General features: G+C 39.4%; 1 protein-coding gene across 5 annotated transcripts in view; it reads left to right on the forward strand.

Moving 5' to 3' along the window:
* The window catches only part of RPS6KC1 (ribosomal protein S6 kinase C1), a 94766-nt gene that overhangs the window by 19438 nt on the left and 61142 nt on the right, over nucleotides 1-14186 (forward strand). For 3 of the 5 annotated variants that reach the window (XM_054394104.1, XM_054394111.1, XM_054394105.1), the window contains 2 exons: nucleotides 1785-1878; nucleotides 7227-7589. In XM_054394104.1, coding sequence (XP_054250079.1) covers nucleotides 1785-1878; nucleotides 7227-7589 — 457 coding nt within the window. Of the gene's footprint in view, nucleotides 1-1784; nucleotides 1879-6337; nucleotides 6398-7226; nucleotides 7590-14186 lie in introns of all 5 variants that reach the window. The other 2 variants (XM_054394098.1, XM_054394119.1) reach the window with 2 other exon arrangements.

The raw sequence follows: 14186 nt of genomic DNA on the forward strand, positions 1-14186 counted from the left end.
GAAAGTTTTACAGGCACTTCAGGTGAAGACATTTGGAAGTTTTGTTTATTGAATGATGAAAAAACCCTGTGATGTTAAATCCAGGTGTACTGTGGGAAAGTAAGAAAAATATTGTCACCCTTTTGGTATTTTATGTAGACATTTATAGTTTCAAACAAAAGGAAGACTGGCTAGACTGTTTTCTTATGGCCTGTTATGGAGTGAGATCTATTACGACAAATTTTGCATGTAATTAGTCAATTGTGCTGCTTGTACAATGTCGTGAAAACCACTTGCCAAAATGGGTTTTAGGACAATACATTGATCTTGACTTCCTCTTTGATACATCTAAAAGCAGTTAATTTTCAATAGTTCCTTCAAACCTCTTTATTTTCAGTAGCTTAGTCCAACATTCTGCAATCACATAGGCATAAATTTACATGTAAACATGACAGTAACTCTCAGGACTTAAGGAAATGCAGCTACAGTGAAGCTTAAAAGACTTTACTTGTTTTCAGCAATTGCAGAATTCTTAAATATTTAAAATAAATAAATATTTAATTTAAAGAAATATTTAAATAAATATTTAAAATAATTTACTTATAAGCTTTGGTGGCATCAGTGAGTGGGAGATGGAATATTTTAATTTTCAGTTTATTTGCATTTATACTTTTTCAGTTCTTCAGAAATACCTCTGTGGTTTGGGTTATTTCTTCAGAGCTCCCTTCTGTGCTTAGCAAAAGTATTCGTTTCAATCTTCCAATGGACATCACTTGGCTTTGCAAGGGGAATGAATAAAATTAGAAAGACATCAATTTTTACAGGAGCAAGTATATCTATCTACAAGAGGAGTTATGCAAATGTAATGATTTAGACTTATTTGTTTGCTGATGTTGTGTCATGTTTTCCTGTAAGAAAGCCTTAGGTTTTGATCAGACACCAGCTCTGCTCATAGATAGTTTTGTTCCTTTTCAGATTTTTGTGCAAATAGCCATAGAGAGATAGACTTGGACAGTGAAGTCTTAGAAACAACTGGAAGGAGTGTTGTGTGTAACTATGTAATATAGATTCCAGAAAAACAAGGCTGGCTGGTGTGACAATGCACTGGTCTATTTCAAGGCAGATTAGCAATGCCCATTTGTAACACTGCTTTGAAGATAGTGAAGGTTCTCTTAACTGATGTGGAAAATGTACACCTGATGTAAAGCAGAAATTTAAAAAAACCCAAACATTTAGGTGGTTTCTAGTGCAATTAATTGTTCCTGTTGTTACTTCATTTACCTTTGATTCCTTTCAGGCTTTGGAGAGGGAATAATGTTCTCCTTATATGCTGGGATGGCCTTGTCTTCTCTGTTTGTCCAATCTTGACTATGACTGAACTCAAGATAGTGGGTCATAGGTGGAACATTAGTCTGATGACAAACACTCCTGAGTGAGGGACCTACTGAGCTTGGAGACACCATCGAAGGGCACAAATTGCATGTGCTGCCGGAGAGCAGGAGCGTTGATGTTTTCTCCCTGTTTAACTCTGGGGTTTGCAGACAGACCTGCTGCAGCCTGTGTGGTTCAGGACTCTGAGGCTGCAGCAGGCTAGCTGTTTAGATACCTAGACAGTCTGTGGCAATCAGGCTTGGCCTAATCAAAATTCATGTTTAATTTTGCAGGCTACTACAGTTCAATTAAATGCCTTAACACTGAAGTAATGTAGCACTCACTGGTTAGGAAATTTTGATTTTGACTGTCACTTCTATATAATGAGACTTTCCATAGAGCAGAGGAGCTAAATAATTCTTCTTTCTTTGCAGGGTGGAGAGGTTCATGATGGGTCTGAACTGATTGGTCCTGTTGAGCCTCTGTCTGACTCTCTGACTGACAACCTGTCTGACTGCAGCTCTGAAGGTTTTCTTTTTTTTTCTCATGTAATCTTACAGTGTGATCCGTTTTGAAGCAGCATGTAAATGGCAAGTGCCATATTTGTAGGAGTGCTGTCATCCAGTTGCCATTTGCTTGGTATTACAGAAATGCAGGAGATGGGATTATGTGATAGTTTTAAGACTGTCTCTTTAATTTTTCCTCACAAAGTTCAACCAGAAAAGTGAAAGAATGTAAATAAATCACTATTGGGTGTAAGAAAGCAAAATAATGATTATTCTAAACACTTCTATGGGAGAGATAGAAATGCTTAAGAGTCAGTACTCAAAAAATATGGGCAGTCTGTCTCAGTCTGTCTGCTCTGCATTTCTCTTCTGGCTGTGGATAACATACTGGCATACTGACCTTGACAAGCTAAGTTTAACAAACCTCTTGACTTCTTGGCTTTCTTCCCTTTTGCCTGCTCTGGGAAGGAGGGGGTGGGGGAAGAAGCACAGCCCCTCTTGTGACCACAGGGCTTTCTTGTGTTTTTCTGTTGATTATACATATTTGTAAATGTTGTGGATAGTGTATATTCGTACACATTCATTGCATTTCATCAGATATTGTAGTTTTGCTTGTAAATACAGATTCATCTGCTTCTGAACTGAGCTAGCCTGGTTATTGTCAGTGTGGGAGGGGGATTCCACCTCTCCACTGTAACAGATTAACAAAAGAGAAGTTGAGCTCAGCAGAGCAACATCCACATTGCTGGAAATTTACTTCTAAAGAAGTTTTCTGGGAATTTGTCTAGTCCATTCTAGAAGTCCTAGTGCTCTATTGCTCAAAAAGAGCTGCTCTTAGTTGCTAACTGAAGTGAACTCCCTGGTTTAAATAATGCATAATCCTGCATGCTTCCAAAAGACTGGGCAAACAGTGTAGTAGTGTTCACTACTCATCATGACCCAAGTCTCAAGATGTTAAAATGTACAGAGAACTTAAAAACTTTTTTGGGGTTGATCTACAAATACAAAGATGTCTGGATTTGCATAGAGCATTAAAAAAATGGTCTTAAGATTTGAGCTGCCCTGTTCATTTCAGAGGGTTCTCATTCAGCTGTTCATGCTCTGGCTGTCGTCATGCTTGGTAAAATCCATAAGATTGTTGTATTGCATTTTTAGAAGTTTAAGTATATCTTCTGGATCAAGCATTTGGTAGTGGTGAATGTTAAAGCCTACTGCAGGGCTGGAGTTGAAAGCCAGTTGTTTAATTCTCTTAAGAAAAAAATGCTGAAATGAACTCCCTATTCTTGAAAGGTGTATTGGTTGTGTGTTAGAGCCAGTGTGTGCTGTGTTCAGCTGGAAATCCCTTCCTTTAACTTGCTGATGATTTTTGGTTGTGCTGTGCCAGTAGAGTCTGTGTCCTTTTTTCTATGGTTACATAGTGTAAAGATGTACATGCTGGCTTGGTTATCATGTGTTCATTAATTTTAGTGGCACTTCACTTGCATGAAGTAGTAGTATACATATAAGGCAGGGTTTGTCAGCCTGAATAAATACTGTGCTGGGACTTCTGTTGTGCCTGCCTCTGGAGGCTGAGCTGGCTTAAGCACCATGCCAAGTACTATGCAATCTTTTAGATATTTATGTATTTCTGAGTTATGCTTGGGTCCTCGTGACTTTTAAGAGTTTATTTTCCAATCCTTAGCATTTTCCTGTGGAATCATTTTACACTTGTGTATAAATTATACACCATTTATGCAAACACATACTAAGCTTATTTGGGAGTGCTTTTTTATTTTCTTAACTATGTAATTTACTCTGGTCTTTCTGGCATAGAATTTGCTTTGGTAAAACTCTTCATGAATAACAAGAACTGCTTGTGTTTTCTAGTAGTGAGTGGCTGGCTGGTTTATTTTTTTTCTTGAGGCTGTCTGACTTACCACTGGGATCTCTCTGTGTCAATAACTTTGTCCTTAGTTGTAGAATCCATTCCACATGGGCACTGAATTCTGCATTTTATTTTTTAGTATCTTCTGTGTTAACAAACTAATGCCTCCACAGTATTTTTTTTTCTGTGAAAGGAAAGGTATAGAGCAGAGGGGAGTTATGATAAATACTGGTAACTAATTTTAAAAGGACACTATTTCAGTGAAATTCAATATTCCAGATCCTGACAATGCACTCACTTTACACTGTGCCTTGTAAAAGAAAAAGTGCTTCTATAACGCTTAATGTGAACTTCTCTATTCTTTATTCACAAGCACCTCATTTTAGAAGAATAAAAACACTTCCTTTATGTGAGATAAAACATTGAGAAGAAAAAAAGAATAGAAAGATTCTTTGATACCCTTCTTCTGTATTGGCTGGAGTACTTTTAGGAAATACTTGTAACAACTGTAAGCACAGGATTTCCAGATGCTGAATGTGACTTCTGTGGAGTTATATTTTCTGAACCCCGACGTGTCTTCCAGCTCTTATTTTCTTACGTTTGAAACCAAATTTTGGGCACGGGGGAACTAGGCGCAGAAGGAAACATCTGTCTTTAAGGCCTCTAGATGGCAGTGGCAGAACTCGACTCTGAATTTTCTCTCAGGGCATCCTGCCTGCATCTAATTTTTCCCGGTCTTGATTGCGGTGGTTAACGGTGGTTAGTTTTTGTGTGCACTCAAGGGCTTCCACGTGGGCACCGTTCCTTCAAGCTGTTGTGGAGACAAGTATCAAACCTATTCCTTACTAGCTGCCGGTGTTTGCTTATAAGGGTGTGTTGTGTTTTCTCACTTTTATCAGTTCTTCTCAGACAAAGTTCATTTTGCAGAAGGTGTGCATGTTGATGGTAGAAGATGCAAACTGATGGTATTAGAAGTGGGTTTGTACCAACAGAAGCGATAAATATCTTGCTTTTAAAAGCAGTTTGGCAGTTCATGCTTTCACAGGAACCTACTTTTCCAGAGGCTACACAGGCTTTCCAGCAACTTTTAAAATTTTCATTTAGTCCTCATATACCAAATGAAATCGCACTAGGCAGAGAAAAGTACAGGAATTTATATTTAATTTCAGCATCATTATACTCATCTAATATTCCTGAAAAATATTAGATTCCTCTCTGGGAATGGGATAAGGTTCAAATGTCCAACTCTCTCTCTCAAAAATCTTTCTGTACCAATTGCTAAATTCTTTAGATAAATTTACTGGGAAGCTCATGTTTATTTAATTTTTTTTTTATCCCCCCCCCACCCTTCCCTTCTGTTCTACCTTGTTCACATTATCTTACCAGAAATAAGCATATATGGTTCAAGACTCTTTCTACCCCTTAGGCTGATTGGAGTTCCAGTGACAGTGGTTGAGTGTTGCCAGATCTGGGCTCTAAACCTCACCTGAAGCAGAGTTTATTAGCTCAGGCTCTGGGCTGTGCTAGCTGTGTTCATAAAGCTTTTGGTCAGGCTGGTTGCAGGAGGAGAGCAAGTATGGTTTTGTTTGGACTGTAAGGAAGGGAACTTGTGAATGTACTCTTATTCATCTCGTCTGAATGGCCTGCACCCCCTTAGCTCAAGTAGTATCCTGTCACTAGGTATCACCATCCCTTGCTTTTCAAAGAGTGGCTAGTAATCTGTTCTCCTTCATGTCTGTTCCCTTTCATTGAAGGGACTGCTTGCATTTTAAAAAGCAGTATTTCTACAGTACCTTCTTACTCCTCTTCCATAAATTGTAAACTCCATCCAAGTCCAGTTGCAAAGTCAAAAATAAAATTTGAGTTAGTTGCCTTTGATTCAGTTCCTTGTTACTGCTACATACTGTTTGAAGTCAGAACACTTTACCTCGTAATGTGGGTAAACTCTTCACTCTGTTGATAACACAGAAGAAAACAGACACCAGGGTTTACCTCAGAATTTACTTTCTCTATGTGTGCAAACAACTATACGTCTTGACCTTGTTGCCTGTTTTATTGCCTCAGTGGGTACATGTGCCAAGGTGATAAAACAAACTGTTACTTGATATCCAAGTGGCACTGCCAAATTTGTGGCTTGCTCCATATGTCTCGTGCAGGGTACTGTTCTGGAATGACATTTTTGAGACTGAAAACTGGCTGCTTTCTATTTATTTATTTTCTTGGTGTGTGGGTCCCAACTTTGAAAGAACCCCCATTTTAAGTCTCCTTACCTGTAAATCATCAGAGCGGTGAGAGACGGGGATTGAAGTGCTGCTGCTATTGAAATTAGGTGAGTTGGAATGCTGAGGTTTGATTTAACCACCCCAAAGGCAGCACTATTTTTTTTTTTTTTTTTTAACCTCAGAGGCACTGATAAATGGCAAATCTAATACCACTGTCACAATTTGAATGGTGTGTTACCAAATCGATGTTTTTGATAGCTGGTTAAAAGCAGTTCCATATTATGTACTCTTACCTGTAGTAGGGCCATGCACTTTCTTTTTTATGGCAAGTGCACATCTAATCTGTTGTATAAAAGGATATCAGAAACATTTTTTGTCATTCTTGTCCTTTTCAGTTCGAAAGGATTTAAGTGGGCTTGATGATGTGACACTTACGAGCCAGTCAGAATGCGGAGGTGAGATTTAGAAGTTGCTTCCATTACATTTGTGGAATGTTAATTATTAGAAACTCATCATTATGAGTCAGTGCTTTTTGTGGATGAAAATCCTTACAGAATGAAAATGGTGTATGTGTAAATATCCTTGCTGTTTATTTCTAAATGGCTTGGCTAAGTTACTGTGGTGTAGTTACTGAAGGCCAGCTTGCAGTAAGTAGATATACTTCTAGATTATGGCAAATGTAAAATGAAATGTGCTAGCTGAAATTTCAGTGAAAGAAGTGTAAGCTAATTAATTTTACCATGTTCTAAGCAGTGAAAGAAGGTGTACATGGTATATGTGAGTTAGAGTGCTGCATGATTCATAAGCTGACAGTAACTCTGAATTAATTCATACCCCTAGTTTACTGATTTGGGGTGCTTCATGTTACTCATTTAAAACTGTATTTTGGTATTTCTTGCAATAGTAATTTGGTTCCTGCTCGTTGACTTTTCTAATAGCACTCATACAGAAAGGATTGGTTTTGTAATTTCCTGGAGCCCAAAGATGAACAGACTTTGAAAGTTGAAGCTGAGTGCTAAATGTTGGTATTTTCATCCCCAGTATTAAAATGAAGACTAGTGGCTTTGCAGAGTTTGTAGCTAATGTTAAAAAATACGTTTCTGTACGTACCAAAAAATACTTTGTAAGACAGCTTTGCATGCAGGGAATTTCTGTGCACAAAGTCTCAGGAAGCTGCGTAAGTGAGAAGAAAGTTACAGTCTTTGGAAGGGTAAAGAATTTTGGAGATTCCTAAGGTATATGAGAAATCTAGAGTAAAAGATATCTTTCTGACTGTGCTTTCAGGCTTCTCCAGTGACAGTGACCTGATCTCTCTGACGGTTGATGTAGACTCTCTTGCTGAGTTAGATGATGGAATGGCATCCAACCAAAGTTCTCCCAGTAAAGCTGTTGGTCTTTGCCTTACTTCTGAACCTGCAGTACAAAGCACACTGGCATCTGAGCAAGAGTGGATCAAACCTGAAGGAGAGAAGGAAACCCACAGTTTGTTTACTGGAAGCTTAAAACTCAAGACTGGCAAACAAGATTATGTGGAGAAAGCAGGCGAGTTGATAAAACTGGCCTTAAAGAAGGAAGAGGAAGAAGATTATGAAGCTGCCCTCAGCTTTTACAGAAGGGGGGTTGATCTGCTTCTGGAAGGTGTTCAAGGTATGGATCTTCCCATTATGTTTGCCTTACCTTTGGTTATGTGTATTTGTTTATGGCATTTTCTTAGTTAACATCAGCTAACTGGATTGCAAAGAGGTGATATGAAATGCAGAATGAGCTGTGCCTGGCTCTCATGTGCTCGATAACTGCTCTTGGTATGAGAGAGAGAAATCTTTAAGACCGAGTGATAATTTGAGGTCTCATCTTCCAAGTGCCAAATATCTCCTCTTTCAAAATTGCAGCACAACCTTAGACTTGCAGGTAAGTGGCAAAGTGCTTCACTTTTGCCTCTTTCCTTTTTATTACCTAGTCATTAATTAATATGTGGCACTTGCAGCACTGTTGAAACATTATTTAATTTACATGGTTAAGTGAGGATTAATTATCTCCATTTTACACCTGGGGAGAGGCAGACTCAGGTTAACTGCCCAATCACAACAGGATTAGAACTATTCTTGGCTCACAGCCTCTTGCTTCTTCCACTGAATTGTTCTCCTTTTCTATCTAAAGGATGTGTACAAATGTATATCCCTGCACTGCTAGAAGAGAAGAGGATTTATTTTTTCATTGTTTATTTATATTCTTTCCAAAAGACTTTGGTGTATTAATATATGTCTGCAAAAGCTGTTGTTAACTGACCAGATGTAACTGCACACGAGTTTCTGTGAAGTCTCCTTGCACCTTGTCAGTCAGGGAACAATTTTTTCCCCTTCCATCTAGCTCTTGAGAATCTAGAGTGATAACCTCATGTATTTGCTTTTTGTCCAACAATGGCTTAAAACTATAAAGCACAGGAAACAATTTTTTCATTTCCTGGAGTGAATTCAGGGTTTTATGTATTATGCTTCTGTCCCACACAGATCAAATGAGTAAGATTAAAATTGTGACTTTGTTTGATGATATGCAGCATGGGTACATTGTGCTGCTCCAGATAAATGCTAGTGTACCACAGCACACATAAGCAGAAGCCTGTGCTGGAACTCAGTGTGATGCACAGCAGTGTTCCACACCCTCTGAACAGTTCCAGGAATGGAAGTTACCTGCTGAGCTGCTCTAACAGAGCCTGGAAAAGAATAGTGGATAGGTTGCTGACAAAAACTAGAGGTGTGGGCCAAGATACGTGCATAGACTTTGCTTGAAATGTCTTATACTTTCTGACATAAGTAAATTCACCTCTTTCTTTCCAAGCTTTAGTGATCAGTAGGACTACAGCTATACTGCTTGTTTGTGGCTTTTCAACAGCATCCTATCTTGCCTGTGTTGTCAAAATATTTCTCATTCCTTGTGTTGTGTGCTGGCAATTTTTCTATTGGAGAGCCTAGCTATTCTTTCTCTGCTAATACACTTCTTCATAGACCTGTGTGCCATTCAGTTACAGTCTTTTGAAGAACATCCTGTTTTGTCATAACTGCTTCTCTCTTTTCACCATGATGCAAGGCTACTATGATGCAGTTTTAAACTGGTATTTCAAGTTTCAGCTTTAAAAAAAGCTCTCTCTTTTTGAAACTGTTTAAGACCCGAGCACATCAGATGAGCTGTGGGTAACTATGCGTGCATACTTGAGTTGTGTCAGTGGTTAAACATGTTGGCTTTGAGTTTATGGTAATATGTTTACCTTGAAGTGTGAAAGGCTTTACTTGTGTGTGTTGCAGGTGACTCTTCCGCTTGTTAAACTAGAGTGGGGCTGAAGATTTACTTATGTTTGCTAACATTTCCTCCAGGAACTTTTCTTCTTAGCTGTTAACTAGCTACTCATCCTGCTACCTCAGATGATTGCTAATCCTTATCTCTTGCCACTGGTATCCATGCTTTTCAGGCTAGGAAAAATATTCAAGGTGTCTTATTAAAACGTGTGGTATTCTGCCCTGTTTCCCTGATGTCAGTGGAGGTTACTAATAAATTTATAGTGATGGTACCTCTGGGTGGAGGTGTTCCCGATGGATGAAGAGAGCTAGCACCAGCAGCTTCTTTGCAGTCCCTAACATTACATCTGTGTAGCACAGGAGAGGGAGTAATGGGAATGAGTTGCTTTTAACTGGCATCTTATTCCTTGGGAACATAAATGTACACAGGGTAGTTCCTAGTGGTCAGCTCTTTCTCCTTTCTCTTTGATACCCTGAATGGCTCTGAAGATGGAAAGCAAATGAATATTCAAGCCCTGCTGTGCTCTTACATTGGATTTGGGTAGATCTAGCTCATTGCATTTGCTCTTTTCTTCAGAGCTTCTGCAAGCTGACAGTGAGACTCTGATACTCTCTTTATGACAGGGCTGATTCAAACGTTTCCTAAATATATGTGCCTTCTCAGGATCTATGAGGAGAATAAATAAACCCAACAATCCAAATCAACAAAACTCCATCTGTATCACACTTTTAAAACTAGTTACATTGCAAATGTGGTATATTTAGCATTGATATGTGAATATTTGCTGTATATTGCAATGAAAAAAATGCCCCTAATAACTTCAGCTATTTAAATACTTCTGGCTTCACATGCAGTATAACCTGCTTCTTTCAAAGATAAAGGTGGTGCAGTTGTTACAAAATGGATCTGGTCTTTTGCCATCGATTATTCTCAGCCTATTTTATCTAAATAATGGAAGTGAAGCACAGTGTTCATGTATACTTACACACATATAAAGTGACATTGCCATTCAGTGCACAGCCATTGCAGAAGTTGTGACCCCTAGAGCTGACTGGAAGTGTCTTTTGCATGTGAAATGGTAATACATATTTTTGCCACGTGGTGGCACCAAGAAAATAGAAATTGACACCTGAAAATTGTAATCGGGAAATGTAACCCGTGTACTGGGGGGAAAACAGAAACCTCAGCTATCCCTCTGTGTTTGAAACTTCTCTCAAAATTACCTGGGAAAGGTGATGCTTCTGACTTGCATCTGGAAGATAAGGGTGTCTCTTCTGCCAGCCACTCCTTTAGGCTTGGTATAAGATATACTTACTAAAGGCTGCTTCATCAAAATTACGTGTGAATAAGCTTATTACTGCAAGTTTGTAGACTTCTGTCATTAATTCGAAGTCACTGGCTTCCATAAAGGCAGTCAAAGTACCTGTTACACTTCTGAGGACTTTCCAGCTCTGACCTGATGGCACTAATACTAGATGAGGCAGGTGTTACATACGCTTTGAGCAAAGAAATGTCCATCCTGACTTTTATCTGTGTGTGTGTACTCTCAGAAGTATAGTGGTGTTAATTATACTGTGCAAGGTGCATATGTATTTTCCTCTGCTAGTCTCTTGCAGAGTTTTAGTGCTAAGTCTTTTAATGTCCTGTTGAAAGTCCTGCCAGAAGGCCTAATAGCGTGTCACTTGGGCAGTGACTGCCTTCTGTGCTCCAAAAGGCTGGTGTGTACCTTAGGTTCTGGGCATCTGCTCTTTATACATCTTGGGCCTATTTGTGCTCTGTACATGCATTTAATCTTAAATCTCTTTGGCAGCAGGAAGGATAATGAATATTTGTACTGGCAGTAGCGCCTTTGGATGGCCACTGTACCTCTTGTACCTCCCCATTTTACTTATTCCAGAGCTCCCTTGCATGAAGTGAGGGGGAATAGATGCCATAATTTCCTTTTCCTCTGAATATGTAGTGATTTTGTTGCCCCTCTTGTGTTTTCTGTGTGCAGGATTTTGGAGCTTTTGGAAGGCAGGTCTGTAGCAGTTGTGTAGGATGGTTAAACAATTCTCCAGCAACTTAAACCTTCTGGAATTTAAATCTTCTTTAAGCATACCGAGTATGGTAACTGACAGAAACTTTGGCTCACAATCATAGTTAGTTTTGTTAGCATATCAGAGCACTTGGAGGTCAATGAGTTGCTTCAGGCTTAGTGATGGAAAAAAATGCACTAATCAACAGCAAGCCACCAACTTCTAGGCTGGAAGTTAACTGTGTTTTGTGTGAAGCAGTGCTTTTCCTGACTTTGGCGTAGGGCAGAGTTAATACTCGGAAAAAGTATATCAGGATGGTGAAATTGTGGAGGTTTTTTTTTTTTGTAATAAAGGAGGGAGCCTGTTTGTATTAACTGCTCCGCTTTTTCGAACTCAAACTGTTCTCAAGTCATATCCGTTATAGATCTGAGCAGTCAGAGCTGTGTGATAAACACAGTTTGCACTATTGCTTGTTGCTGGGTTTCAGTAACTTCAAGTACATGATGAAACAGGAATGCCTGACAAATGTGATGAGTCTAATTCATGTAGAAAAGTACAGGGTCTGTTCCATGCAGATTAGAAAACAAATATGTTCCTTGCTGGTCTGTTACACACAAGGCTCCATGTTACACGTTAACATCTTGAAGGGAGATGATCCATTTACTCTGTCAGATTTGGGGTGTTTATTTTCCCACGTGTAGCAGCTGTGGCTGGGCACAATGAATATTTATTTGTTTTAGGGGGCTGGTTTAACTAAGCAGCATGCACCTTGTTGCATGAAGTATGATACTTCTTAAGTCACAGCACCCACAAGCTGTTTTCCAGAGATCTGTGTTTTGTTTAGTGTCTACAACTTCTAGATAAGCCTGCTGGTGTCTTTGAAAGCAGGCTGTGAATGTCAGTTTTGCACTGCTCTGTGCTATTTGAATGTTTGTCCAATAAATAGAGCTGGGAGAAAAAAAATTACGCAAATTACTGGAACCTTGCTGAAATGACTTTGACTTTTAACCCAGAAATGCATATACAATGAAATGCTAGGAATACTTTGGACAACTAGATGATATTTTTGGAAATACTGAAAACAAACCAACTCGTGTCTAATTACTGGGCTTATGATGGGCTATGATTTGAAGTTGTGATGGAGCCAGGGACGCAAACAGGAGCATGCATGACAGAATGCCAAGAAGACAGTACTTTATGAAAAAGGGAACATCCATGTTTGTTCCACTAGCTCCTTTCTGGCTTTCAGAGTGAAAAGCACCATTTTTTGTATTTTGAATGGCACTTGTGAAGACAACTTATGTTACAACACAGTGGCTATTTTAAACTCCTTTCACTTAAGTCTTCTGAATAGTCCTCATTGAGAATAACAATCTCTTAGGCAGTTTCTGAGCTACCCAGCAGCTGTGCCTGATTGGAGTGACACTGTGTGTTCTGAGAAGATGCATCAGGGTGTGAGCTGGTGTCTGCAGGGAAACCCTCAAGAGTTGTGCTGGGCCTCACAGGGAGAGGTCAATGACAGGATGACTGATGAAAGTGTAATCCTCCCTGACCTGATCTCAAACCTCTGATGGTATATCATCACTCACCTTATTTGCTGTGTAGCTTTATGCTTCTGCTGAGGCTGGAATGACTCAAGACAAAAGCTACCTGACTTGGTTTCTTCCAAAGGAGTGAAAACCTCTGTTTCCTGCTATTGGGCTTTGAGCATGTTGTAGGACTGTTTTGGGTTGGTCTTTCTAAGTAACCATACAAAGTACTCCCTCTCTCCTAGTTTTTTATACCACCTTGAAATCACAAGTGCTGTTTCAGGTTGTTAGATGTTTGTGAAAGGACTTGTTGATGACAAGCAGCTAGATTAAGAAGGGATTGTGGAAATACTGTGGGTTGCTTAAAAATAATCTAATCCCACCATGCTGCTGAACCGTTCATTAATATAATATGTAGTATACTACAGATGATGAACTAGCAGGCTTATTTCACAGTTCCAAGCTGCTACCTGCTATTAAAATCTATAGCATCTTCCCTTGATGCTGAAGTGTCCAGCTACTCCAGCACCTGCCAGATTTCACTTAAGTAATTGACAATTAAAGGTTGCCCACTCTTCTGTGAAAGTTGGTAAGAGACTTGTTCCAAAAATCAGCAGCTCTTCCCTTTCCTGAAATAAATTCAGTGATGCTGAAACCCATGCTAATATGGGCTGTGAGCTGTTCGTAACTGAAACATGTTGACTTTCAAGCCTGTTGCAGACCATGTAGAGCTTCTGAGTAGATTAGTGCTATAGGATCCATCACTGTGCAGTAGATGCTGGATGGATTGCCCTGAGTGATGTCATTCCATATGCATAAGTACTGGAATCATGGCGAAGCAGTAAAACACAGCATCTGCCAGTAAAATATGGTGAAGCTGGTTAATATATGGATACAGCCAGATTCAGCTATGTGAAAGGAACTCTCAAGGCAAAGTTCTACTTAAACTGCAAGACTTTTCTGCACTAAGAGGCTGATAAGATCTGAAGTTTAGTACCTGCTGCACAGTTTAAAGCCTTACAATCCACATAAATGTGCATTGTGGCAATACCTGTAAGTCAGTGTGTAGGATGTGTTACAGACAGAATGTGGTTGCTTAGCATGTGGCTGTTAATGAAGCGGGCCTTAAAAAAATCTATTTTTCTTCCCAATTCTTGGTGTTGATCTGACCTTTCCAAGATTTTTGAGTCTGTCTCCATAACAGCTTCTTTCCAGGTTGCTGCTTGCGCTCAGCTTTTTTGGCAGACCTCTTTTCCTGTCTGCACAGCCTTTTATCTCAGCTGTTGTTAGCCAGCACCTACCTGCAGTGAAGTGCATTAATCTTTTTTTTTTGACTGTTGCAGAAGACCTAGTAGGGTTGCCACACTTCTTCCAGCATACAGTGTAGACAGAACAGAGTGATGTAG

Source organism: Indicator indicator, chromosome 2 (assembly GCF_027791375.1).
Source record: "Indicator indicator isolate 239-I01 chromosome 2, UM_Iind_1.1, whole genome shotgun sequence".
Taxonomy (NCBI): domain Eukaryota; kingdom Metazoa; phylum Chordata; class Aves; order Piciformes; family Indicatoridae; genus Indicator; species Indicator indicator.